The sequence below is a fragment of the Pocillopora verrucosa genome, chromosome 12 (assembly GCF_036669915.1).
Source record: "Pocillopora verrucosa isolate sample1 chromosome 12, ASM3666991v2, whole genome shotgun sequence".
NCBI lineage: Eukaryota > Metazoa > Cnidaria > Anthozoa > Scleractinia > Pocilloporidae > Pocillopora > Pocillopora verrucosa.
The window spans coordinates 3,279,248-3,306,056 of record NC_089323.1 but is presented as its reverse complement, the minus strand read 5'-3'; the positions used below and the strand labels follow the sequence as shown (position 1 = coordinate 3,306,056).

Below are 26,809 nucleotides of genomic sequence, written 5' to 3'. Positions count from 1 at the left end.
AACCATGGAGTATTGTTGTACTTGCAACCTTTATCCTTTTTAAAATTCTCAAGGTCGGACAAGTAATTTTCAAAACTGGCTGATACAGATTTCCGCGCAAAAAAAGCTGGAGAATATGCTGTCATTTTAAACCAGTAATAGCCAACGCGAAGGTCCACATTAAAATTAGAGATTCTGTACCAGCTTTTTTCAGCCCGCAAGGAAGGGTGACGCATTGAGCGACTTGATCCAAGGAGAGGTCTGAAAGGAGTCTACCTCATTAGTAGTGCCAGATTTTCCACAAAACTCTCCCCAACTCGTCTCAAATCTTCCTGCGTGCAGAGCAAACGCGTGTCTTGTGGTGCTAACAATAAGGAACTGCGTGCAGGCTCAGCCAATAACGGCTTACAAGTTTCTAAATAGTCGTCTGGAACATATAAAATATAGATAAACTACTTTTCAATCACTTCTGGATGTTAACAGGCAATGTGTTGACTCAACTGTGAGGACGCATTCAAAGGATGGATAAATGTTCCAAAAGAGCATGGCATGGGTAAAATTCGCGGTCAGTAACACATGCGTGTGTGGCACACTTGATCTGCATGATCGATTGTAAAGAGCATCCCGGCTCTCACTTTTTGTCACTCACGATTACACAATTGGTGAGAAAGGGGACTGAAAAACAACAGACAACACAGATATAGACAAAAACAGTTTTTAATTCATTGACCTGAAAAAGTCTTTGACGACAGCCTCCTACAACTTCAGGTCGAATACTTACAAAAAACTAGAGCTTAGAGACGAAACCTCTCCCTGTGTCAGAGAAAAGTCTAGTGAAAAATTTCCACGCGTTTATTAGAGCGACTTCAAATGCACGAATTTTGAACACGGATCACGCGCACCAGTAAAAGATGAAGGATTTCAGAAAAATCCAACTTCGAACTCTCCGAGTGAGGGATAAAATTCGAACTTCGGCTCGCAATGATCGAACCATTCCCGTTCAAGGTCTCTTCAAGAGTCCTCACCTACTTATCTAATATCTACTCATACAGTACAGTTTATCCACACGTAAGAACAAAAACACGCTCGAAAAAACTCTTCTGCTCAAAGCTGCGTAACTGCACTGATGTTATATTCCTCTGAAGCCTTGAAGAGCTCATTCAAAAGATCTCAACTTTTCCAAAGCTTGTATGAAACCTGACCTACTCGACAAGCCCTGGGTGGCTCCCAAAATGAATATAAAATGAAAATCGCAGTTTGACCCCAAATTTCAGCGGTATCACTCATTGTAGCGACCATTATTCATTGTTTATTACCCGTAAGGGAAAAGGTGGGGGGGGGGGGGGAAGGTGGGAGGAAAAACATATGGTTTTCAGGGAGAACGGAGAGGATATCAGTCGTCGCGAATAAAGTAAAAGAAGAGGGGGGAGGGGGGGAACTATAGTAAATTAACTGCCAATTAATTGTTAAGAGGGGCGTATCATAAGAATGGCACAGACCCGTACGGGGGAACCCCCCCATTCTAACCGGCGATAAATAATGACTTGCCCCTAACAAATGACACAATTTAATTAACTGACAATTATGACAAACGCTTCCCTGTCTTCTATAGTGACACCGGGGAATCAAAAAACCGCAAGAAGACTTATTTTGAGGAGGAAAAGAAGACGACCATGCCACAGCTTAACCAGTTCATTTGCATGTGTAAATTATATGCAGCCTCTTCTGGCGATGATTGTGGGAAATCAGACAATCTGAAAAAAAATATATGCTTGAGTAATTTGTATTTTTTTTTCTTTTTTATTTATTTGCCATAAAACGCGAACTCTAATTTACAAGTATCAGTCAATGACTTAAAAAATACGTTTACATATAGATTTGTAAGAAAATCCCGAATAATGATTGATAAAGTTTGAAGAATTATAGGTGCAAAACGTTCGCATCACCGCTCGTTATGATTATATGATATGCTGAGGTCTACACACATTTTAATTGTTTCTTACTTACGGTCTCTCGCAGAAGAGACGCATAGATATCGTCACTATTAACAACATTTTACTAATTTATGATATAAGACAGTTACCATGGGTCTGTTCGGTAACAGATGATATGAGATGCCAAGGGATGTGGTAAGAACATCAGTGACACACTCTACTGCGCCTCGTGTGCCCCTTTTTTGTTCCTACCACATTTCAAACGTCATCTGTGATCGATTACTGAACATACGTCGGGAAAAATAGAATCTAATTGGTAAAAGTTTTCTCATGAATTCACTCTCACCTTAAATTACATCCCCTTCGTTTGTTGAATAGAGACTTACACGACTTGCTATGTCATCTTTCACGGCTAGGTTATCCCCTAGTTGTGGACTCCTTCTGCTATTAGCCGATCGTCGTCTAGCTTTGTCCGGATCATTCGTGTTTTCCATGTCCCGATGGGTTTGATCCAGCTGATTGGCAGTTTCCATATGATTCCAATCACTGCTGCCCTCGGCTTCGGGAGCATTTGTACAAACAGGTAACACCTCCTATGGACGGAATTCTCATTACTTTTTGCAAAAGTAAAATACACTCGTGGAACGAAAGGCATACACTATACCAAAATCTAAAAACCTACGTTCTTTCTCGAACTACTGAGTAAAATTCTCCGTTGCGTTGGTGATATTTTAAGATCTCTTATAATTGGCAGAAATATTATGGTAAATATCTTAAAATCAGCGGAAAACGCTCTAGAAACGCTGAAGGAAATACCATTCTCTAACTTCTTTAGAGTTAGAGGCTTGCCTAAAAGTCCCCCCATTACTGTCCTATCAACGTTCAATGAGTCACCAAGAAAATAGTTTTGTTTAAAAAGTGGAGATGAGAGGCGTGGTGAACTACAATACAACCCAGCGTGCTAAATTGCCGACAAAAAAACGGCGAGTGTCCCAAGAGTGTGATTTCCTCTGATTGTAATGAAAAATATGGAAATGTGACAAAGTACTTGTTGAACTAAAGTTAAATGATAAGCTCAAAAAGTAGACAGGCACCTAACGTATGTACATGACGTCGACTTTTTGACTGATAAGAATTTTAACGACTTACTGGAAAACGTTCCATTGCATAGTTGTACTGAGGCGCCCCAACGTCATCCGCCGGGCCTCGTTTTTCTCCCTCTCGATCACTCAATTTACCCGCGTCATTCAGTGGTGTATCCAGTTTATGGGCGCTATCCATATGGTGTTCCATCTGGTACGCGGCAAACGGGTACACTATCATTACCGCGAAGAAATCTTCGACCGGATTGCCATAGATATTGTATTCTTCGCGGATGGAGTAGCGGATGGAGGTGGCATAAGCGAAGAATCCCATCAGTATGGCCCACGCGACGTTAGAAATGGAATCCACGACAGGCTCCAATGCCATAAGGATAATCCAGAGATAAAACAAGACTGCCATGATCGTCATGTACCACCCTTTCCCATGTTGTCTATCAATCTTGTGTGCAGCATTTCCCATCGCGTACCACGGTGCAATGATGGCGAACAGGACCCTGCCGACACTCTTTAATGTTGGGTTGCTCAGGACTTCCAAGAGACTGGTGGTGAATTGAGGACCATTTGGATCGAGGTCACCAGCTTCCATCTTCACAGCCCGCCATAGTGCCACGCACATAAAACAAAGCAGTATGGTGTAAGGGACGCCGGATGCTACTGACATGGCCTGCAAGGCCACAAGACCGTCTCGACCACCAGCATTCAGCAGAGCTGTAGCTGTTGCACCTTCTGTCAGGGCCCAGAAGATACGCTGTATGACAGGAGGTTCTGGATCTCCATTTGCTGACAGACAATCAATCACAAGGGAACCACTATCGGAACTGGTTACAAAATACATAACAATACTGATGAGTGAGATCACAGATAGGAACATTCCAAGGTCTCCATACTGTTCGATAACATCAAACCACATTTCGGTCGTTTGTCGGCAAGACAGACGGTATAGGCCATTCAAAGAGGAGGTCGCTCCTGCCCCTCCCTTCGGGGAAGAGCACGTTATGTTTGCTAGTGCGGCATCACGTTCCATCCTCAAGCCTGCACTACCAAAGATACAAAGCCACAAGAAAACGTAAAGAATTGGAGCTGTCATTGTGGCGTTAATGAATTGTCGGATGGTTCTTCCCTTGGAGATCTTCGCAATGAACATGCCCACGAATGGTGACCAGGCTATCCACCATCCCCAATAGAATACGGTCCAGTCGTTGAACCATCGTTCAGCTTGCTTTCCATCGGGTGCATTTCCCAGTTGTGCGAAAGCATCTGTATGGAAGCCAATTTGGATGATCCACTGAAGGTAGTAACCAGTACTCTGCACGTAGACATTTAATGCATGCCAAGTATTGTCGGCAAATAGACAAGTCAGCATGATGAACATACCCAGCGTGAAGCAAGCCTCGCTCAGCCGACGAATTCCAATTTTCAAGCCGCTCACCACAGATGCTGTTGCGCACACAGTGACAGCCCAAATGATTATAATCTGGTTAGTTGTGGAATACTCGATAGAGTTGATTAAACGATTGAAACCACTGTTGATCTGCATGGTACCAATACCAAGACTGGTGCAAACTCCAAACATGGTGCACACTACAGAGAATATGTCCACAGCATCACCCATCCAGCCGTAGATCTTGTCGCCAATCAGAGGGTAGAAGCAGGACCGAATGGTCATGGGTAGACCTTTTCTGAAAGCCACAAAAGCCAAAAGAAGACCCACTACAGCATACACGATCCATCCATGGACACCCCAGTGAAACAAGGTCAAGTTGATGGCGTCCTGTGCACGCTGATTATCGCTATACCTAAATGTCAGGATTAAAAAGAAATTAAAGGTGTCTAAATTAACTTCAGGGAAAGATGTTTTTCGCCTTGTCACCAGCGTGGGACAGAGAGACAATAAGATTCCCCGCGCGGAATCGAACCTCAGACCTTCAGATTCTCTACTAAGGCCATTAAGAAGTTCAAATACGACTGAAGTTGGCACAAAGAAATTTTATTGAATAGAATTAAACGATAAACTCCCATGGCTAATATCAGAATATTTTAATATTTTTGGTTTTTAAGAGATATATCCCCTTTAATTGAATGTATGCAATGCGAGTCGCATATAAGAATAAACAACCTTGAACACCATTAGGAGATTGTGAGCTACTTGACGATGTGTTATTAGAAGTAGACGACGTTTTTCAGAGGCCGGTGTCCAACTAAATCGTATGTTGGACAATAGAAAAGTCAAACCTTATTCATTACAAAAATGTAGTGTCTGGTATGCTAATGCTAAGGCAGAATGCTCCTATTGCGATGGTGGAAGGAGCACTAGTTTTTCACTGCTTTTTAGAAGAAGATCCTGATAAATTCATATCGTAACAATTGCTGCGTTATGTCATTGTGGTTGACAGTTTTGTATGTGCATTTCATTTTGGTTTTACTTTACTCCTTACAAACCACTATCAAAATAAAACTTTAAAAAAGGGAAATGAAAAGTAAGCCATCATGACCCTACTTGGCTTCGTAAGCTCGTTTGGCTCCGTAAGGCGTCATCAGCGTGAGATCGTTAACATGATGGTGTTGGGTTCTCCTCGATAAGAATAAACTGGTAGTATTTAAGATTTAATACGACTGTCGGAATTCGAAGTTGCCTCACCATTTAGGACAGAATTCAGACTAAATAAGATTGGTCTCTCAGGTTAAAATACCGTTTTATTTACCTGCCCCAGTAACGATTCCCATATTCCCCAGGTACATAATGCCAAACAGTTTCAGCTGAAAGTCAAATCAAAAGAAATGGAAAATCAATTCAATGATTAAACTATTTCCTGATAGAGCAGGCTGTGTAGCACAGTAAAATTGCACAGAAGACCATGGCGAGGCCTCATGGACCGCTAAATTTTTAATCTAGACCGTTGAAATGTGCTCACTTTCCTCCCGAGTGATGATGAATGGAGCGCTTTGATTTTGATTTACCCATAAGACAAGTACGATGAAATGAAGAAAACAGTTCCTTGCATTTCTTGCATTTGTGAAAGGAGTATTGTTAGTTAGTATTGTTGGATCTTCTTTCGAATTAGAAGGAAATTACTTAAAATCAAAGTTCAATTTGTGTTCTTGTGTTTGCAGGAAGCTTAATCGCGAAATAATTTTTTAGCCATAGGGTATCATCCAGCTATCATTTCATCTCACCTACTCCGAAATAGAACAACCCAATAGCAACACCGGCGGCGAACAACATAGTAAAGTAAGTCAAATCACCAAACTCCGGTTTGTCATCTGGCTTTCCAAGTTTCATGTTTCCGTACTTGGAGAAATACAGCACCACTATGAACACCGCCCAGATATCCGAGGTACCGATATACATCCATGTGAAGACCTCTGTAATCCACAATGTCCATCTCGACATCTCTTCTTTGGCGAACTTGGCTTGGACTGTGCACCAAATCACCATAGACCAAATGATTGCGGCGGACAGAAACGTGACAACCGGGTTGAAGCGGAGGAAAATGCCAAGCTGCACTCTTCCGATTTGGCCCCATTTCCAGTTGACTTTTATCCAACGGCATCTATCCGAGGTATTCTCTTCTACCTCCATTTTTTCTTCGGCCGGCTGTGTCGACGTCCAAAAAAACAGCTCACGAGTCGCAAAAGTAATTAAACTCTGTTTGGGAACTACTGGAGCGTTACGCTGGCATTTTTGTATCCACCCCTTTTCATTTGAAATCGGCGTCCTGAACCAAGACGTTGTTCAGAGCAAAGTAAAGGCCATGTGCATGTCGCCACAAGGATATAAATTAAAGAAAAGCATCGATTGTGTATTTTAACTGGCTGACCTGATAATTACTTTACGAAGCAGTGAACTTAAATTTCAAGAGTATTCACTGATATTAATTAAGATATGTAGAGTGCACTCAAAAACGGCTTAGGATTTTCTAGAAAGGACTGGAATAGATTGTCCTATAAACAAAAGATTGAGATTAGTGTCTGGAATATCTCTTCAAAGAAGTTGAAAATATAAAGCTCATGGCGGTCGGCGCTGTAGCTGAATTGACGTTGATGTGGGAAAAAGGAAAGCTTATTTGCCTGCTGTTACCGCGGATGAATTTAACTTGAGGATCAATTTTCATTTTCTATCAAGCAGTCATAATGATTATGGCAGAGTATTAAATGATAATGTATTGTTCAAAAAAGGCTATTCAGAAACGACTTAAGGTTTTCAAACGAAGCTTTGCAAGATTATCCTACGCTTCTAATTAAGACAGGAATCGTTGCCAATGCAATTGAATACCACTTCACAATAAATTGGTTTGAAATGAACTTCTGACCATAAAGTTGCCTATGTTTTTGTCACCTTTGATTGAAATTAGTGGAGATTGCAAAAAGATAGTACCAGTCTCTGAATCGTTCTGAAGTAGTTCAAAGCTTTTAAGAATGCGTGGTTGTGAGGGTGAAACGTGAGAGTGAATGGAATACAATCAGTATTTTCCTTCTAAGCTGTTTGTAGCGCCGACTGTCGATAAATTTTTTTGGGCGCGATATGCTTCAAATGTCAGCTTTTAAACTCTTTCAGGTGGCTTATTTACGTTATTAACTCAGTTAATAATACTAAATTACTCTGTTATACTCTCCCAACGACGCAGCACCACAGTTTCTTAAGAAACTCACGCCCTTTATTCCTCAATCTTTAGGACCAAGTAAGCTCGGTCAGTAAGCGATTTATTGAACTCAAGACGCGTAAAATAAGTGTAAGAAACTCGTCGTACTTTACGGCCCTACAACATGATCTAACCAAGCCTTGAAACCCGCTGACACCAGGATGGCCGAGTGGTTAAGGCGTTGGACTTAAGATCCAATGGACGAATTGTCCGCGTGGGTTCGAACCCCACTCCTGGTACTATTTTGCAATCGCGATGAAAAATGTCTCCATTAATCAGAGCAAAAGATCTTATTATTCTTCTGTCATATTTACAATAATTTTGAATACCTGCTTGTGATATAATGACAGATTTGCGAAATCAGAGTCAAGCTGATATTTTGTACATCATTTGTACGCTGTAATCAAAAAAATATACGCTTCTTGTTGTTCAGTTTAGATTAAACTCGCGTCGATTAATGTTGACACTACGTTTCAACTGCGATCCCAAACATCTTGCAGGTTCAGTCTATGGGCTCTAACCCTTTACACCACGAAATCAGTATGCATATTCTCCATACTGTTCTCTGTACATTTCCTAAGGTGCTGACAAGGAGAATTTGTGAAACAATCAAGAGCTTCTTTGGTTGGTGATCATTTCCTTTATTCTCGTAACGTTAATGTTTATTTCATGGTGATATTGTATGGAGAAATTAGAAACTAGTCACTCTTAGGGGTTAATGGGTTAGCATCACCCTGCTTAACGATTACTCGTGTATTCCTTTCATGTGAAACAATGTGATTGCTTGCTTTAACATTTTTCTAAACCTTAACTACAATGAGATTCAACACATGTTACATGTATACAGAGGAAAAATTAAGCTAAGTAACCTTTTCGCAAAATCTGTTAGCTTTACTGATTCTTGGTTTTATCAACTAAACTTGGCAAACTTTGCTTTCATCTGGCATTCACTCGGTTTTCAGGGGAGGATCAAAGAGGGAATTAGTTGACGCCAACAGAGTATACAGACAGGGACTATAGAAAACTGACTAGCAATTATTGCCAATGGCGGAAGATCATGAAAATATGACATAGCCTTATGGGAGGATCAGGTGAGCTTTATCGTGTCTAAATAAAAATCTTCCGATTCTCCTCCGCCCCTGCGATAAATAATGACAGGTTCCGGATGTGATGAGGTGAAAAAAAGTTCATTTTTCCGTATTGGAACGTTTTCTCTCTCTCAGGAAACGTCATATTTATTTACACAAGAATACTGTCTCTTCTAATACTCGCTTTCCGCGTAAGGGGAACAGATGGGCGTGGCGATGACACTTGCTTTAAGGGAATAGGGGGATCCAGGGAGCTCTGGCACGCGCAAGGTGACCTGGGAGATGATGGGGCGTTTGCGTCAAACACAAAACTATTTCGATCACAGGTCTGAAGGCGATTAGGAGACCGCTGATAGCCGCTATCTGAGGTATTGGAGATCACTGCGGAGTCGGTTTGGCTGGTCCTGCAGGCTAAAACAGCCGGTAGGCTTTGGCAATCCACCTCAAAGTTACGCTGTTTCCGTGGGATCTTGAGTTGTGCTTGGGCCAGGTTGTAGTACAGCGAAAAGGTGCTGCCGATCACAGAGGCAGACGTGGATAGGATGATGATGCCACATATGGAGGCGATGCCACCCACAACCTTGCCCGCAAACGAAGCCGGGACAATGTCACCGTATCCTACGGTTGTCATGGTGATGACGCCCCACCAGAATGCATTGGGCAGGCTGTGGAACTCAGACTCGGATTTTTCTGTTCCCCACTGCCTCTCGGTGTATAAGATAAGGCTTGAGAAAATTATGACAGGGATGAGCAGAATAAGTAGGAGAAGACCCAGTTGATGACGACTAGCCTTGACAGTCTTTCCCAGAATCTGGAGGTCATACAGCAGTTTGAAGAACCGAAAGATGCGAACAATACGCGTTGTGTTTAGGACTTCGATCAGAGTTGTGCGTTCAAACACCAGGAGTAGATATAGCGGGATTATCACCAAAAGGTCAATCCAGTTTTGCAACTTTTTGGCGAATTGGAACTTGCTCGGACAGAAAGCCAAGCGCAACAGAAACTCCAAGGTGAACCAACCTGTGCATACCGAGTCTATTATTGTCAGCACGTCCATGGGGGTCTGAGAACCAGCAAGTTCCGTTTTTGTCACCGATGCTGAAAAACGAAGGGTAGATTGTTTAAAATTTTGAACACGGCTGGAGTGAATTTGTTTGAGCCTAGTAACCCACACTTCTTTTAAAAGTGACTACAAAAGTAAATTTGCAACCACTCTATCTTGATGGGAGGCTACTCCATCGCCGGCAACTCAGAGCATTTCGTCTGTTCTCCTCCCCTATTTGTGACTATAGAGTTAAGCGTCGACTCGCTTAACATACCCCGGGTCAGGGTATGGCCTCAACCATAGAACCCCTGGGAGACTCACGGCGAGCTGGGTGCGAGCTTTTTAATCCACCCTAATTATAGCAGGAAAACACTTAAGAAAAATCAAGCATCCATCTCAGAGAGGAAGTAGCTTTGAGACTGCATCACTCAAGCTGGCTTTCTTCTTTAATTACGTTAGGTTTAGACATCTCTCGTTTTTAAATCCTTTTCTAAATCGTGCGCTGCGAATGATTTTTCTCAAGTGTTGTGGACATCCGATATAACATTGGCTTTCCGCCCAAACATTAAGCAATAAATTCGGAGAAAGTAGCATTATTCCTCGGGCATCACATGCCTCTAGTCTAAAAATAGAAGCATATGGGTGGTTTCTTTTGGAACAAAATGTGTATGGAAATCCAGCCTCTTAGCTTGACCCTCTTTTGATTGTACTCTAATCAGGATAAACTTACTATTATTTCGACCAAGTGTTGTGTCCGTCGACTGCGTTACATTCTGCGTCACATTCTGCGTCACGGTGACCTCTCTGAATCCCTTGAAGTATTCAACCGTCCACAGACAGATTGTGAAGATGGATGTGACGATGAATCCCAGAGAAACCCAGGCGAACACCTGACGAAAACAAATGGACAAACACGATCATTTAATGAAAAATTTTCTTTAATTTTACCTAGTCCCCCATGGGGCTCTTTAGTACTCTAATGATCCCCCCCTCATTGGTCGTTCCCCCTTTTAACTCTGTTGAAGATGACTTTCCCTCCTCCACTACCCTGAAAACCATATGACCCCCCCCCCCCACTCCCCCCTCCACCCCCCAGGCGATGAGCAAGAACTGGTCCCTAAAACCATCTTTTGTCACATAATTTTCTATAAGGCAATAAAATTCGAGCTTATATTGTGCCGACGAGTATACACCACTTGGCAAAAATGAATTCTTAGCAAAACCCTAAAAACTTTGAACCTGTCGAAATAGGTGAATAGTAAAAACAGATCAAACGTTTTAACGGATTATTGTAAAATTTGTAAAACCGATGCACGTTACGTTATGGCGAATTCTGAGCTGAAACATTTCCGAATGGGCCATCGACGGAGAGATTAAGTCGATTTTTGATCATTTCATCTCAGGCAAGAAAAAAAAAAACATGAACATTTTCTATGTTAGCATTGTGGGCTGCTCAATTCATTTTATATAACAACCAATCGCCCACTTCCAAAAAAAATGGTTGCTCATAACTGTAATTGCGACTGATAGAAAGTTGCTTTGGCATCAGAATTCCAACGATCAAAGGAGATTTTCGTTCTGGGAAAATTCATGTTACTTTTAATTCAGTTTATGCGGTAGAAACTAGAAATGAACTCGTCGCTCGGGTTGAGAGCCCTCAGTATAATTTACTACCAAAGCTGGATCCACCAAAAAAAAAAATCGTACAATTACAATGTTTTCCGTACTACCTTCGCAGTAGAGGATGAATATGGATCATCTAGAATTTCCCAGACGATAGGCTGATTTCTTTGCCACCAAGACAGAGTCGGATCGTTGTAAAACCTTTGCCTCGATCTTTCACCGTCTGCATTTTCGTATTTAGGTCTGAAATCCAATGCTTGCAAGTTTTCCTGAGCGTCCCTGTGTTTTGTGTAATTCGGCCAGCAACAAGATTCCATTTGTTGCTCGTCTAAACCCCAATAAGCGAGTTCTTGTTCGAATAGAGGGCCGCAGATGTTGCGGGGACAATGAAGTTTCCCCGTTTGTAGGTAGTTCAAAACTTGCTGAAAAACTGCCGGATGTCGGTCAAAAAAATATTCACCCGATTCGGGATCATAGTCTAATTTCGAGCGATTGTCTAAGATCCTCGCCAGTGGAATATCTGGTATGTTTTTCAGCGTGCTGATATAAGGCTCGAAAACCTTGCCACCGACATTAAGAACCACTCTATCGCGGAGTTCTTTTATCGGCTTCGCTCCGCCAAGACTTTCAAGCCTCATCGTATCTCGCCTCTCTGAGGGAGTCATTTTGTCCTTCTCTTCGCTGAAAGTTATGGCATAAAGTTGGCTGAATAATTCTCTACCACAAATTTATCGAGAAACAGTCAGGATATTCCTCTCTTTGTCTCGATGTGTTTTCATTCTCATCCGGGACTTCATTGCGCCTTTTGCACCTGCTTGATATAGTTACCTGGCAACGGATGACACTTTTGTATTTCTTAAGTTCAATCCTGTGACAGTTTGAATAAATTATTCTTGCTGAAACGTGTCAAAGACATAATCGCTCCATTTAAAAGAAAGATGTCTTTACAATACGATAAATTCAAGACAATGTTTGTGATGTCATTTGTAATTGAAATCGGTGCGCTTTGAAAGCTGGTTTAATTTTTTTCAAAGGGACTCAGTTTCACCAGAAAAAAATTGTAACAAGAGGCAGGTCCGGTTAAGTTAAAACAAAAAAAAGGTATAACGCGCGACTAATTTTTGTCAAACGCAGCCAAATGTAAAGAGGGTTTATTTCACATTTCTTTTAAAAGGCCCATCAAAATGTTCACCTCGACTAGAATACAACATTCTGTGTCTGAGGTGTAACTGATTATCAAACAACGTCCAATATGTTTGTTGATTGTTTCAATTTTGCTATATGAATGCTAAAAGTGCCTACGGCTTTCCTTTGTTGTGATCTGTCACAAAATATTAACTGAAAATCGAAAGAAACCACTTTAACAACCCTCATTTTAAACTTCAGATTTCTCTTTTCTCAATAAATTCTTGTTTACTTCCAGCGCCAAAAAAAGAACTCGAAAGACGAGTAACGAAAGGTCTCTAATTGTTACCCTTAACTTAAGGAAGATGTAGATAAAACAAAAAAAAAACCAACTACTAAAGAATACAAACAAAATATGTCTCACTGAACAATAGAATGTCCATCAACAGAACCAGGGAAATCCGAAATGTCGATTAAGATCCGTGGCATTTGTTTCTACAAAATTTAATTACTGATCGGTAGATTGACAATTATGAAGGGAGAAAAAAATCACTGTGAGAGTGGTAGAACGAGCTAAATGACAACAATGAAAAGTTTTTAAAGTCGGTTGCGGTTTTGAAAAGTAATCTGCTCTGGGCGCAGTTGTTGACTGTGACTGTGATAGTGAATGTGTGACTCTGGCTAAATGAATGTGACTGCGTGACTGAAAGTCATTGTGGCTGAGTGGCTGTAAGATTGATTGTGACCCTGAATCTGACTTAGTTCGATTGACTGAGACCATGTGACTGTGGCTGTGTGACTGTGACGGTGATTGTGTGACTTAGTGACAGAGCCTGTAATTGCGACTGTGGGTATGTCTGCAACTGTCTGTGACTGTGACAACGTGACTATGGCTGCGGTCGTGGCCGTGACTATAACCAAAACTGTAACGGTGATTGTCACTGTGACGGTGACTATATCTGTGACTGAGTGACGTTTTGACTTTGATTATGTGACCGTGACCGTGACCGTGATCGTCACTGTGGATGTGATTACAACCATAACTGCAACTCCGTGTGTGAGTGAAAGTCTGACTGTGTAACCATGACTAAGAATGTAACGGTGTGATAGTGAGACTTTCACTGTAACAGTGATTGTGTGACCGTGACCGTGACCGTGACAGTGAGTCGGAATATGACCGAGACTGTGACATGAGGAATATCACTGTGTAATATGCGACTGTAAAATAGGATGTATCATCTAGGTAGAGGCAATAATATCAATAATTTTAAAACTTAATAAATTTGAAAATATTACGATGGCTCCTTTAAGAAACAGTGTCAAGGTAAACTGAACACCCCCCCCAAAAAAAAAAATTAATAAAATAAAATAAATTTGAACTTAAACAGGAGCCATTACTTGTAATGGGCTCCTGACTTAAATAGTTATCAGATATCAACTGGAGAAACTACAATTTTTTTTCCATACATATCGCGAAATGGTCTGAGCGGGCGCTGGGCTACAAAATGGAATGCAGAGGGGGAGGGAGGGGGAAAAAGTTCAATCAACACTGTTGTGTCTTCTGGAGGTTCACTTGTCTTGGAAAAATCAACAACTAATTTTTCATTCATGAATAAGTTAAACCGTGGGTTACTTAATTTTTCTTATTTTGTCATGGTGTTTATTAATTGGTGACTGGACTTTGTGTCGTTCAATTCTTTCTGTGATCATACTCGCAATTAACAAATCGTACTTCCACCTCGTGATCGTCCTAACTGTTGATCACTACCGAATTGCTCTCTAAGCTGTCCTTCATTCTCAAAAGAAAAAAAAATTAGAGCCTTTTTGCGCCTTCATAAACTGACTTTTGATATCAGCCCACGAAAGAAGCTTGGTAAAACATCCATCATGACAACAATTACCATGAAGAAATATATTTCCGTTGGAAATTGAACCCCCTGGCGAGAAAGCCGACTTTATTTATTATCGATGGAGACTTTAAAATCTTGTCGGCAAAAACAAACTCTTTAGCCCTGAAGGTTTGGTTTATGGAAGTTACAAGAATAGGGAGTTAAAATTTTTTTGTTAATGTTATGTAAATCTTGAGATACCTTACAAAGTCACTAGCGAGAAAATCGAGAAAGTATCATAGTTTTTCTCTTATTTTCGTGCTATCTAAACTTTTTTTTTTTTTTTAGCATTTGAGAGCCTTGCGACAAACATCGCCTGAAATCGTTTAAGCTGTCGGTTTATTTTTTACTTTGAATAGCCTTCGTGATACGAAATTATTTAAAGAGAAAACATACAGATGGCATCCCAGTAGGTTACCTAGGACAAAGCAGACTTCGTTTTCCGGCTGCAGTAATTTTCATCACTCAGGCGACAGCGAAGTGAGAACAAGTTCAGTGAATGCTTAGTATTAAAACAGTGTGAGACTACGCAATGTCATTCTGGAAAAGTATATAAGTGGTACCACCAAAGATACAGCATCTTTATTTAAGCCATCATTTGCACTCGTTATCAAAGTAAAAAAAAAAAAAAAAAAAAAGGAAACAGTGTGCTTTAGAACCGTTTCTAAGATGTACGTGCTTACGTACATGTCCTGAATTTTGGTTTTGTTTTCATCATTTCAGCACCTGGATGGCATCAAATTTCTGAACGCTTGAATTATGAATATCAGGGCTAACAATAACATGTATAGCTTTGCAAAATTTGTCATCAAGTTGTAGAGTATAGTTACACGGTATTACGTCACAACAAACAGCGGATCCCAAGTTTCACAGGAAAATAAGTCCGAAATATATTAATCACTTGTCCGGTGTGTAACGAAGATCTATAACATCTTTTTATATTTCCGATGAACTTGCATTTTTGTCCGTTGAATATTTCTAAGAAAAAAAATGTAGGTTCGGGATTGAAAAAGCGACATCGAATGAGATTAAAAGTCTTCTGTTTCGCTGATAAGCCACATGTTTTCTTCTCAAAGGTTTAAGGTGCAATCTTCCGGTTTCAAATTTTCATTAACGTGAATTAAAATTTTTAAGCCTTCACAAATTGTTCGTTTTGTTTTGTCGTCATTCGCTCTGCTGTTTACTTTCCATTGCGACCGTCTCTATGAGCAAATTTACATAACACCATTTCGCTTTTTGGAGATGTTAATTTTAATTTCAACCAGTCAAAAGCGAGAGATTTTGAAACTGATGCGAGTTTTGCAGAATTCTCGACGCTGATTGGTCCAAAAATGACACATGCGTGTGACAGAGAACTCTTATATTAATAAAATGACTCAATGGACATTGTCCACGGATGGCTTTTATTAAACCTTCTAATTGGCAATCACCCAGTACAACATGAATATTTATGCTAGCGCAGGTGTAAGGAAGGATGCGATGGCTTTGTAATATCGCCTCACAAATTGCTAGAGCTAACCTATCCTGAAACGGAGCTTTGCTCTGCTCAGCAACCATTACCAAAACAGAGTAACAATCACTGATGAGTGGGAAGTTTCCTCTCTATCGTTGAAAAAAAAAAAAGGCTGGATGGCGAAATGCGAATAAAGACGGAGTTTCGTCAGGTGTAGATAACGCGAAGAAAAACTCGGCAAATTTTAATTCACAAGAAGAAAACATAGGCCGCAGTGTGTTTATAGATGAAATTACCATACGGAGCTTGTTCAACTACAGCACCGGTCTTGTTTGGTGTCCTGTGCGGCGGTTAGCTTCTTGTAGCTGGGAGCGAACTCTCGAGCAAATCTAACGATAACATCGCACATTGTGTGTATTTACGTCAGGGGAAATGGCGAACGCTGGAAATTATCTCGACGCGATGAAAACCTGAATGAAAATGTCGGACGGAGCAGAAGAGATTCACCCAAATCCTTCGAGACCGGATCGAATCGTTATTAATTGCGGTGGAGTCCGTCATGAAACATTTAGAAGCACTCTTCGTAATTTCCCAGGAACACGTCTTGCCTGGTGTACAGAGAACGTGAATAACAGCTCTGAATTCTATGACGCGGAAAAGAATGAGTATTTCTTTGACCGACATCCTGGCGTTTTCGCAGCCATAATAAATTATTATCGCACGGGCAAGCTTCATAGTCCTCATGATGTTTGCGGGCCGCTTTTTGAAGACGAGTTATTGTTTTGGGGGATCGACGAGAAGCAAATGGAACCATGTTGCTGGACTTACTACACGCAGCATAGAGAAGCTCAAGAAAACTTGAAGTTCTTCGAAGCGGCAGAGATGACGGATGATGAGGATGATTTAAACTCTGAATTCGGCGAGTTGATTTCTGAGAATTTTGGAGGCGAGCAGCAGTCATGCTGGCAAAAGTACAAACCCAGGATTTGGAACGTTCTTGAGCACCAACGGTCTTCAAAGCTGGCCCGGGTAAGTTGCTCAAAAAGTGTTTGTTAACAAGGTTACTAAAGGAAAAACGTTCCGAGAAGGTCGATCATATACCGTTATTAACGAGTGTTTAACGAACGGCGGTTTTCTTTTCTAAGGCAAAGAATTATAGCGACGCTTGGTGAATTAATTCGTTGTATCGTGTGCAAGCTGACTTAGAAACGTCTGCGAAGGAAACAAAGAAGACAAAACTCCGTCAGAGATTCTACCTTTTTTCTAAGTCACTTTTCCAGATGAATCGCTCATTCTAACATCAAATGATGCTATCTATAGAGCTTTTGGGAAAGCAATAGCAGTAGCGCCATAATAACGATAAAAAAGAAAGGATCCTAACAGAAAAAGCTAACACAAGGATCAATGCCGAGAAATTTATCGCCAAAACACAACGACCCTTTAAGGTTTCCTGTCGACTAAAATATCTGAGTGTCGATTGGAAATTTGTAAGTCATCATTAAATGTAAGAATTCTTACAAATTGCTAACGTGATATCTTAATAACCATGATGACAATACACGTCTTTTCCATTGGGTTGTAAAAATTTTGTGTTTAGGAGACCGGAAAGTTTCATTGAAACATCTGTTGAAAAGAAAAAGAGAAAAAAAACCTTCGGCTTGTTCGAATTGTTTAAAAAAGACAAAAATTGAGGAATTTTCGTGCTTTCAAGCGTGATGTTCTTATTTAAACAAAAAAACTCGTTTAACATTCATATCTATGAGACGTTTCTGTCCAAAAACGTGCTTTACACAATGAGTTAAATAAATTCAAGAAACAGACGCGAATCGCCCTCCAGAAATTGCGTTTTTTGATTCCGAGATTTAAACCTTCTACTTAAGCCCGCTCTTCAGTGTAACAGCTTTAAGAATAGTCGATGATACTGTACTTTCCACGAATTTGAATTGAAGGCAAAATATATCCAAACATAAATAATTGTGTATATACATCGGCATAAACAGCTCTGCATGGAAACCATGTTTTCCTAATAATTCATTTAGTATTGAAGTCATTTTTATTTTACGATTTAAGCAGGGCATATTGAAATCGTTACATCTGTGAGTGAAAATTTTGGTCGATAATTTTGAGTTCATGTGGAAATTTCACGGTCTATGTCATTTTTTACCAAAATAATATTATTGCAGTCAGTCTTTTATCATGCACCGATAAATGAATCTCAAAAAGGGGGCGGGGTCGGAGACTATACGTGTAATATAAACATCAATGGGGTACCATTAGAAATGTAACTGTTGGTAATGGAAAAGTGGAAGTCTCGCATAGAAGCAAGCTCTTTATATTAGTATTCATTTAAAACTCTAAGGAGCTTTTAAAATTTCCATCCTAAAATGTCAAATCATCTAGGGAAGGATACGCTTCCAATCGAAACTTGGTTAAGGATTTTGCCCAAACATGCTAATTTTCATTTCGTTTCCATGCACACGTCTGCACATTTATCAGACAAAAACAAAAATTCATTTCCATAACGAAGCTTTTCAAAAAAGTCCAATTACAATTTCTCACTTAGACGAACACATTACAGTGGTCGCTCAGAGTCGTTAGGCGGGTTCTTGCTGGGAAATTCTTCTCCCATAGAATGCGTGGCCAAATAGTTTTCTGAGAAAAACTAAATTCTTTAAACTTTTTTCCTTGACGAAACATTGGAAGATAATTTAAGTGGATAAATTTATATTCATTAAAAAACCGCTAGTAATAAATAAGTTCCTATAAAGTAGAGATTTTTTTAGAAAAAGAAAAACTGAGTTCCGGGGTATTGGAACAGTTATTTACTTGATTGATTAGTGAAACATAAGGGTGTGCATTCTATTTTGTGAATGCCAGAGACACAATTTCTCATCTGATGAATTCTTATGCTGATTACGTAATTTGCAGAAAAAACAATTGATTTCAAAATAGTTCTTTTAAAACAGCATGGTTCCTACCTTTTTGTTGCTTTTTAACGTCAGTAGGGGGCATTATTTTTCTTTCCGAAAAGCGAGGGAGAGCTTCTATGTAGAAGGGAAAGTCAGAAATACTCGGAAGAAAAATAAAACATCCTGAGTGAAACTGAAACAAAGTATCGTTACGGCCACATAATAAAAGCAAAAGTTATACCAGCATTACTGAAAGCCGCCTTCTTTTAATACCCATAAACAGTTTTATCCAACCATGTTTCGTTTCAAAATTGGAAACAAATTTGGAAAAAATTAGACCTTATCGTATCACCAACGGTGTCTAATCTTCTGTCATGCAATCGTACTTTTACTTTGAAATATAGGAGTTCATGACCAGGGATCACTCGATTTTTTATTTTCGGAGTATGCTCGTCTATTCAAATACTGGCACGGTCTAACGTTAGGACTGTAACCTTTCCTGAATTGGCAAAACCTTTCCAATTACGTTGACAATTCCTAGTTACGTAAGAGTTGCTCGCCAGTGCAGCATGACAGGTGCTTTGGAAGTTTATAGCCCGCTAAATTAAACACATCGCTCAAATGTCTGCCATGCGCATGGAGATAAATTTTCGCCAGCCCACCCGCAAGTTCCCGCGCAGAATTTCATAGGATAACACGATAAAAAACAGCTGTCACGCAGGACGTGCGAAAGGGATTTACTACGTTCGTGGAAATATTACAAGGAAACAAAAGTCGATAAAATGAAACTTAAATCCTCTCAACTACCTAACCATTACATAGTTCATATAGCCGTCAACGTTTGGTCTGTTGGTAATTACTCTCTGCAGGGAACCGTTGGAGCGAATCTTAAATATTGTTTTTAGTTCATTTATTTCGATCTCGAAGTCTCTTAGTTTTCTCAGAGCTTCGAAATACTTGGAATTTGCTGCTGCAGTCAAGGGTCTCAGTTTACTCTTCCAGGGGTAACCTAAAGCTATCAATGCGAATGATAAAAGTCTGTTTACGAGACTCTTATTCTGCCCTTATTAACTTCCACGCTGCATAAATCTGCAGCTTTTTTACCCATAATTAATCAATATATCTTACATCTTGACGGGTTTTACCATTTGCAGCCCTCAGAGTACAGATTACCGACTTTACAAATAAAAGAGATTTTTGTGTATATTTACAGGTTATGTTTCTCGTCTCATTGATGTTCATTATACTGTCAGTGCTGGCGTACTGCGTGCAAACTATGAAGGTGGTAAAAGATAACAGAACTGCAAGTGTTGCCATGGTGATAATAGAAGGCGTGTGTGGAGTCTGGTTCACCGTTGAGTTTACACTCAGACTGGCCACGTGCCCCAGCAAACACGACTTTGTTAAGCAGATAATGAACTGGGTGGACTTCATTGCCATCTGGCCTTTTTATGTTCGTATCTTAACCACAGACAATTACCCAGATGGAGAGCCAAAAATTGAATACGACATCTTGGCCATTTTACGGCTCTTCCGGCTACTACGGTTTTTCAAGGTGAATCTGGGATTCCAAATTCTCAAGCAAACTATGATTGCCAGTTCCCGCGAGCTGATGCTATTGGTTTTATTGCTAATCGTCCCCGTAATCATCTTCGCCAGTTGTGCATATCTTGCAGAGAAGGGTGATAATTCAGAAGACTTTCCTTCCATCGTTGAATCTTTCTGGTGGGCCATTATTACCATAACAACAGTAGGCTATGGAGATGACGTCCCGAAGACAGGTGTTGGAAAACTCTTTGGCTCACTTTGTGCTGCCCTTTCAATCGTCATCACAGCTCTTCCAATCTCAATCATCGGAAGTAACTTCTCGCTGTACTATTCACATGCGCAAGCGCAGATGAAGCTTCCTAAGAAATCCAAACGGCCTATGGTTGGGGCAGCAAATGTTTTAATGTTACAGTCGGCGAGACCAAGTGAGGACATGACAAGTACAGATATGACCGAGGGAAGGTTGGATCTAAGGAAATCATCGCCAGTCGTCAATGGATCTCTGGGTGGGGACGCTAAAATACATCCATACCGCGGACGGTGAGTGTAGTTAAAATATATATATAAAAAAATTTAATTTTTTTAGGAAATCGTGATGGCCTAACGGTGAGCGCGTTGTACTCTGGCTCGAGGGGCTCGAGTTCAAGACTCGGGTGGGTGACTATGTTGTGTTTTTAATAAATAAAAGGCCTCTCTCTCAACCCACAGTATGGGTACTGGCGAACTGTCAGGGAAGCGAGAGAAAAAGCTGGAGGAGGGGGTTTGACCGGTGATGAAATAACATCCCATCCAGGAAACTGGGGTAAACTCCGGCTTGGCTCGATAACAAAGTTTACAAGACAGCTGCCACTATTTTAAAGAAGATATAAAACCAATGGTAAAAACGTTTACGCCATGAATCTAAGGCAGCCGGTTATGGTTGACGAGTTCTCCTAACTATTTGAAGAAACGAATTCACGAAAAATTTGAACTAATATAAAACTGTCTTTAAAGCTTAACCACCAGCACATTATACAATTAATCAATCGATAAGTGGTTATTCAATCGAGCAGACAATCACTGAGACCCAACAGGCTTTTTGGTCGCTCAGTCGAGTGGGTCAGAAGCAGCTCAGTAAAGAGGGTAACAGCTTTTGTGAAATACTCTCTAAGTGAATTTCATAATCAATTAGGATATGCCTCAAACATCTCAATAACTACAATCTGTAATTTTAAATAAGAATTTGTTTCTGAGGTTCTTGATCACAGTTCTCATATCCACCAGGGCTAGACGAGCACGGTCATCTTTATACGCAGGAGCTATGAATCATCGACAATCGTTCCCAGTCCGCTCCCGAAGCAGCGAGGAATTCAATGCTGTTAACAGTCCTCCACTTGACGGCAGAAAAAAGAGCCACACTAGTACCCAGAGTACAACAATAGACACTCCACCCAAAAGCCCCCCTCTTTATGGAAACACACTGACGGTGGACCCGCCGGAACTTTCGGAAGCCATCACAGGCTTTGTAGACGACCCGCCGGAAAAGCCTTCAACAAAAAGTCCACCCATAGTGCACAGGGAGAGTGAAGAGTTTGAAATTGATGACATCGACCATGTACTCGCAACTATTAAAACGCACGAGAAAAAAGGTAACTTGGTCAATGGTAATGCCCGACCCGGGTCTCCGGGCCAACCGGGAACCCCAGGGAGACCAGGAACCCCGGTGAAGAGGACACCCAAAAATTCGGTACGGTTTGTGAAACCGACTTTAACCGTGACATTGAATAGAGTAGACGGAAACATGATTAATGAATCATTTGACGAAGATGTCCAGTACGACGAGTTCGAACATGAGGAAAATAAAAAGAGCGTGGAACGAAGGCCTGAAGTACAAATCACGGTTTCAGGACATCGGAATTTTAGAGGCGGTTCGTCAGAACCAGAGGAAAATCAGGCGTAATAAAAATTCAGGACTTGGTGAATCAGTGACGTAGTTCGGTACAACTGCTGAGTGGTTCCATCTAAATCTAAATTTTGATGAAAAAAGTAGTTAGCTTGAAGTCTCATTTTGACGGGAAAGGAAAACATTCGAGTGTAACGATCCCCCCCCCCCCTCCTTCTACTCCTGATGGTATGGAGCAGTTCCCCAAAGGTAATCAAAGAAATGTTTTGACAGTTCAGCGCAATTTAAAGCTGTGAAGGAAGGACTTTGAGACAGAAAGATCCAATGGTAACTTCGGAGAACGCTGGTATAATGACCTTTCATTAGATCCTGAACTAAAGCATTAAGACAAAATACCACGGCTACCACTTACCCATAGTTCCATGGGAACATGCGGACCAGAGATGTTCTGGATAGAACCATAACAGCCAAAATGATGCAGTTGCAGTCGACAAGGTTGACTCTAGCTAATTCAAAGGTCAATTGTGTTCAAAACCTCTCTCGGAGTAAAGCATGACGAACTGAAAACTCATCTCATCTCAGCTTTTACGAAAAGTTGATTTGTCTTCTTGGTTTCCACCAAACTTAGCACAAAACCTTGAAAGGAGATCTCTGAGAAGTTTGATTGATGGTTTGCGACTCCACTGATTCAATAAGTCCTGAATAAAGGATGATGTTTTTGTCCTTTCCATAATCTCGTTTGTACACACCCATGACATTTTCCTCGAGAATCGGAAATCAGTGCCCATCCTGTAAAAGTTCCAGAAACACAAGGACCACGTGATCTGTGAGGCAGTTCAAGTTGCCATGTCGACAAGTAACCACGACGAATCCAGTGAGCTACCACTTAGCTTCATTTCTTGAAAGTAGAAACCACGTTACTGGGTAATGAAATGTGGACTCTATAAAAACGTTCGAAACAAACAAAAAAATTCGTTCGATATAAAAGGAATGTATAGAGCCATGGACAAACAGACTCCGCGAGATAAACTTGCACTCACAGAGTAGTTGCGTCAAGGTTGGTACATCACAAAACTTTCACCTAAGTTTTTCACTTTCGACATTTGCAATCGCGTTCAATCCTAGACTATCTTCACCCCTTAACTGTATATTCCTCCCTTTTTATTCGTGCGTAACCGACACAAAATTTCATATTCATGACATGGCTCTTGGAATACTCTATTGCACGTAGATGTATGAGATAGGAAATAGTGCCCTGTTTTCGGGCAATTCTTTGATAATGACCAAATATTTTCTTAGAATGAAGCATCGGCTTAATCAAGTGTATAAATGTTTATGAGCAGTGCAAAACATAAGTAAATGTTTCACTATCTGAGTAAACTGAATTTCGCACAGACTAGACAAAAAGACATCCGCTTTGAAATTTGCTGTGTTTTTTTCGGAATTCAGGTATCCTTAAAATAAATTTGTCGTTGTGTATCCAGTGTTACACGCTGCGCCGCTATGAAAAAGAACCAGTCTCTTCAATGCAGTAAAAAACTAATTATCGAAAAGGATCAGACCTTCAAGTTAGAGAATTGGATGAAATTTTTAGCTGAGGCAAATAACATGCCTTGGCTTGCTAGTCTCTACGCACGTTTTCAAAATTGTTAGGATGTTAAACTAAACAATAGGCTTGTGTAATCTATAAGGAAAAAATTTCATAAAAAGAAAAATATAAGGCTTGTATCAACCAATCCAACCACACTTACTGAAGAGGATAACGGTATTTTCAGAAGAAGCCTAGTTTGACTTAACCACTATTTAAATGGACATATTCAAGATCGTTAGGGAAGAGTTGCCAATCTAAAGGTTACGTGAAAGCATCACTGACAACGCGAGAGGAAGTTGTTTGGCTAACAGTAATTTACAAGGCTTTAGTCAGACTCGAGAAAATGGACACGATGTTTTCAACTAATTCTCGTGGATTAATCTATCAGGGTTGAGTTGGAAAGTTTAAAATGTTATCAGGTGATACAATAGTACCAATCCTTTGAGGGACATGTTTAAGCCAACATCTGCTTGAGTCCGTGTTTGTTCCAGTGGGTTAAGGTTAAATCACAAAAAAGGGACTGGAAACGAAAGCAAGCGTATGACTTCACTTGCACTAAATGAAACTATTAACGGCGAAGGTCTGGGTACTTCTACACACTGTAAGTATCAAAATTACCGACTGTGATTGGTTAGTGATTAATTTGAGCTATCATCTTTGAAAAAGAAAAACTAGCGATTGAGAAAATTAGATTTATTATAGTTACATTTTGTAAATTTTGTAATAATTGGTTTTAATGCCTAATGTATGCAAGCAATCGACAGAGTATTTTCCTACTGTAAATTATACAGAATTGAATATAGTTGGCAGTCGTTAGTTTGTACTTGTCTATAGTTGTGAAACAGACACTGCTCAACAAATTGAACGTTACTTCAGCAGAATCCAGAAGGTCTAATATAACTTTGCACATCCCTTATTTCCAAAAGATTATAAACTGGTTTATAATTTCTTGTTCATATACTTCAAGAACAGTCACAGGGAACGCAGTTAATTATATGGATGGTTAATAATATTACTTGAAATCAACTGTTCCCTTTTTGGCGAAGAGTTGCCTTAAAGAAATTAACAACGACTACATTGATTCCTTTCTGAAAGGAAATAATGTCTGACGAATGACTTCTTTCAAAAATCCTTTTTTTTTTGATGCTGGAAACAGAGCTTTTTAATTTGAATTTATAAATTCGTAAAATATAATCCTGAGCATCACATAGAATAAGCTTTAATTTGTATTTATATACTCAGCCATTTAATTCTTAAATCCCTAAGATTGACTAGTATCTAATTTCCCTTAAAGTATCACTACTGGATCCAACATTAAGGTCATGATAATAAAGGAAATGATCACCCGCTAAAAGAGCTGCTGCCTGTCAAACAAATTATCCTTGCCAGTACTATAAGAGACATATAGAGAACAGTATGAATAATATGCGCACTGATGTCAAGGCGTAAAGGGTAAAATGTGTCGATGAAACTTAAATGTAATAAGTTTTTCATAGATTTATACATAAAATGTATCCAAATATCGTTCGACTTAGGACTTTGATGTGATACAATTCTAGCTTTAAAAGTAGCTATTGTATTTAATTATGACTCCATTGATCACTCTTCCAGAGAAATTCCAAGAGCCACAGAAAAAATAAAAAAACAAAACAAAACAAAACATATTGAAAGTACTAAGAGTCACTAATTTTTGTTCTTTTTTGACACTCGAAACATGCAGTGAAACCTTCAAAAATTTTACCGCGCCTGCAAAAATCCAGACGTCGTGACTTAAATTAGAGAGGAAATGCTGAAATTTTATTTATAACTGCGTTTATTAAGTATACTTTCCCTTTCTCTCGCCCCGACACGAAGCTAAATATGCAGCCGCTATTCAGGAAATGAGCCCGAGTTCGTTTTTGAAAGAAAACCAAGCAAAAGAAGCGTCAGATATCAATATTACACAGGGGAGCGAGGTAGTGTATCTAGAAGGATCGAAATGCAAGCATTATGCCAAGCCGAAAGCAAAATAAGAAAAAGTATTTGACACACAATTGCCGTCGTTTTTCAGATTAATGTTATTCCTTGAAATTTTGTGAGGCGGGCGGGCCACCAAACTTGACCCCTTACGCATGCCAGACGTTCGAGCGCCGTGTTGTTTTGTGGGTTTCGCTTGCGGTCGCATTCGTATTCGTCGAAGGCAAGTTAATGATATGCTGGTTCCGTACAATAAATGAGCTCCCTTAATTTGCAAATCCAGCAATTTTATCTCCCGCTGGCTCTAATTCATAACAAACGCGCAAACGATCTTGTAACTTGTATACGCTTCTATTATTGCTGCCAAAGTGTGCCTTTTCAATCATAAATTTTTATCATATGTGCTTTTAATCGGGCTTCAATTGATTTCTTTTGCTCTCCAGCCAAAACATGTATGCTAAACTGCTCTCCTAACGCCTGCAGCAAGTTAGGCAATTTACTCTAACCCCAATTAAGACTACATACAATTTTATATCTTTCCGAAAAGCGTTTCACTGAGTCCAGTTTAAGAAGAAATTTTGCAAGCGAAAATTTATGGCCCACTGTTTATGGCGTTTGGAAAGGAGAGAAATCACATAGATTGTAGTGCTGAGCTCCGACGAAATGTTTAACATCATTTGAATCAAAAAAAATTTCCGAAAATATGTAATTTCAACATTTTTAGCAGGCTGAGTTTCATTGCAAGAACCGTGAACAAGACTTTGCAAGTTCTTTATTTAAAGTTTATTATTATGGGGTTTTACGCCACCGTTGCATTGCTATGGAGGGTCCATTCACTAAATTAACAGTTATCACTCCGCTTGTATAATTTTTTTTTAACAATTGAAACTTTCAGGCTCCCCAAAGATTTGTTAACAATTCATCGCCATAGGTTTATACCCGCGAATTTCAGAGGATTTCTTTTTTCCTTAGCAGAGGAAGGTATGTCTTCGAATGATTCCAACGTGAACTAAAATGATTTGCGTTTCCTCTCCTTTCCACAAC

General features: G+C 40.0%; 3 protein-coding genes and 1 non-coding gene across 4 annotated transcripts; 2 read left to right on the top strand and 2 right to left on the bottom strand.

Moving 5' to 3' along the window:
• Positions 1-2,260: 2,260 nt before the first annotated feature.
• Positions 2,261-6,596, bottom strand: LOC131783251 (glycine betaine transporter OpuD-like). Its single transcript, XM_059099979.2, has 4 exons — positions 6,191-6,596; positions 5,719-5,773; positions 3,063-4,812; positions 2,261-2,506 (listed from the first exon to the last, which is right to left on the bottom strand). Exons 1-4 carry the CDS (start codon positions 6,594-6,596, stop codon positions 2,261-2,263), a joined length of 2,457 nt encoding a protein of 818 aa, XP_058955962.2.
• A 1,215-nt stretch (positions 6,597-7,811) lies between these two features.
• Trnal-uaa (transfer RNA leucine (anticodon UAA)) lies at positions 7,812-7,895 on the top strand. The gene has a single exon. It is a non-coding gene; the product is annotated as a tRNA-Leu (tRNA).
• Positions 7,896-8,290: 395 nt separating this feature from the next.
• Positions 8,291-12,184, bottom strand: LOC131783260 (potassium voltage-gated channel protein Shaw). The gene is made up of 3 exons (XM_059099984.2): positions 11,520-12,184; positions 10,520-10,679; positions 8,291-9,842 (listed from the first exon to the last, which is right to left on the bottom strand). The coding sequence occupies exons 1-3, from the start codon at positions 12,075-12,077 to the stop codon at positions 8,896-8,898; spliced, it is 1,665 nt and encodes a 554-aa protein (XP_058955967.2). The 5' UTR covers positions 12,078-12,184; the 3' UTR covers positions 8,291-8,895.
• A 3,705-nt stretch (positions 12,185-15,889) lies between these two features.
• LOC131783211 (potassium voltage-gated channel protein Shaw) lies at positions 15,890-25,441 on the top strand. Its single transcript, XM_059099940.2, has 3 exons — positions 15,890-16,908; positions 20,002-20,876; positions 21,600-25,441. Exons 1-3 carry the CDS (start codon positions 16,354-16,356, stop codon positions 22,273-22,275), a joined length of 2,106 nt encoding a protein of 701 aa, XP_058955923.1. The 5' UTR covers positions 15,890-16,353; the 3' UTR covers positions 22,276-25,441.
• The last annotated feature ends 1,368 nt before the right edge of the window (positions 25,442-26,809 follow it).

Excerpts from the sequence above, each read along its gene's own strand:
- LOC131783251 (XM_059099979.2), bottom strand. The coding sequence starts at position 6,596 with ATGGAGGTAGAAGAGAATACCTCGGATAGATGCCGTTGGATAAAAGTC. Across the intron at positions 5,774-6,190 it reads GTTGTTCTATTTCGGAGTAG|CTGAAACTGTTTGGCATTAT; the intron begins GTGAGATGAAAT and ends TTTGACTTTCAG. Across the intron at positions 4,813-5,718 it reads GGGAATCGTTACTGGGGCAG|GTATAGCGATAATCAGCGTG; the intron begins GTAAATAAAACG and ends CCTGACATTTAG.
- LOC131783260 (XM_059099984.2), bottom strand. The coding sequence starts at position 12,077 with ATGACTCCCTCAGAGAGGCGAGATACGATGAGGCTTGAAAGTCTTGGC. Across the intron at positions 10,680-11,519 it reads ATTCATCCTCTACTGCGAAG|GTGTTCGCCTGGGTTTCTCT; the intron begins GTAGTACGGAAA and ends TGTTTTCGTCAG. Across the intron at positions 9,843-10,519 it reads AACACTTGGTCGAAATAATA|CATCGGTGACAAAAACGGAA; the intron begins GTAAGTTTATCC and ends TTCGTTTTTCAG.
- LOC131783211 (XM_059099940.2), top strand. The coding sequence starts at position 16,354 with ATGAAAATGTCGGACGGAGCAGAAGAGATTCACCCAAATCCTTCGAGA. Across the intron at positions 16,909-20,001 it reads GGTCTTCAAAGCTGGCCCGG|GTTATGTTTCTCGTCTCATT; the intron begins GTAAGTTGCTCA and ends GTATATTTACAG. Across the intron at positions 20,877-21,599 it reads ATACATCCATACCGCGGACG|GGCTAGACGAGCACGGTCAT; the intron begins GTGAGTGTAGTT and ends CATATCCACCAG.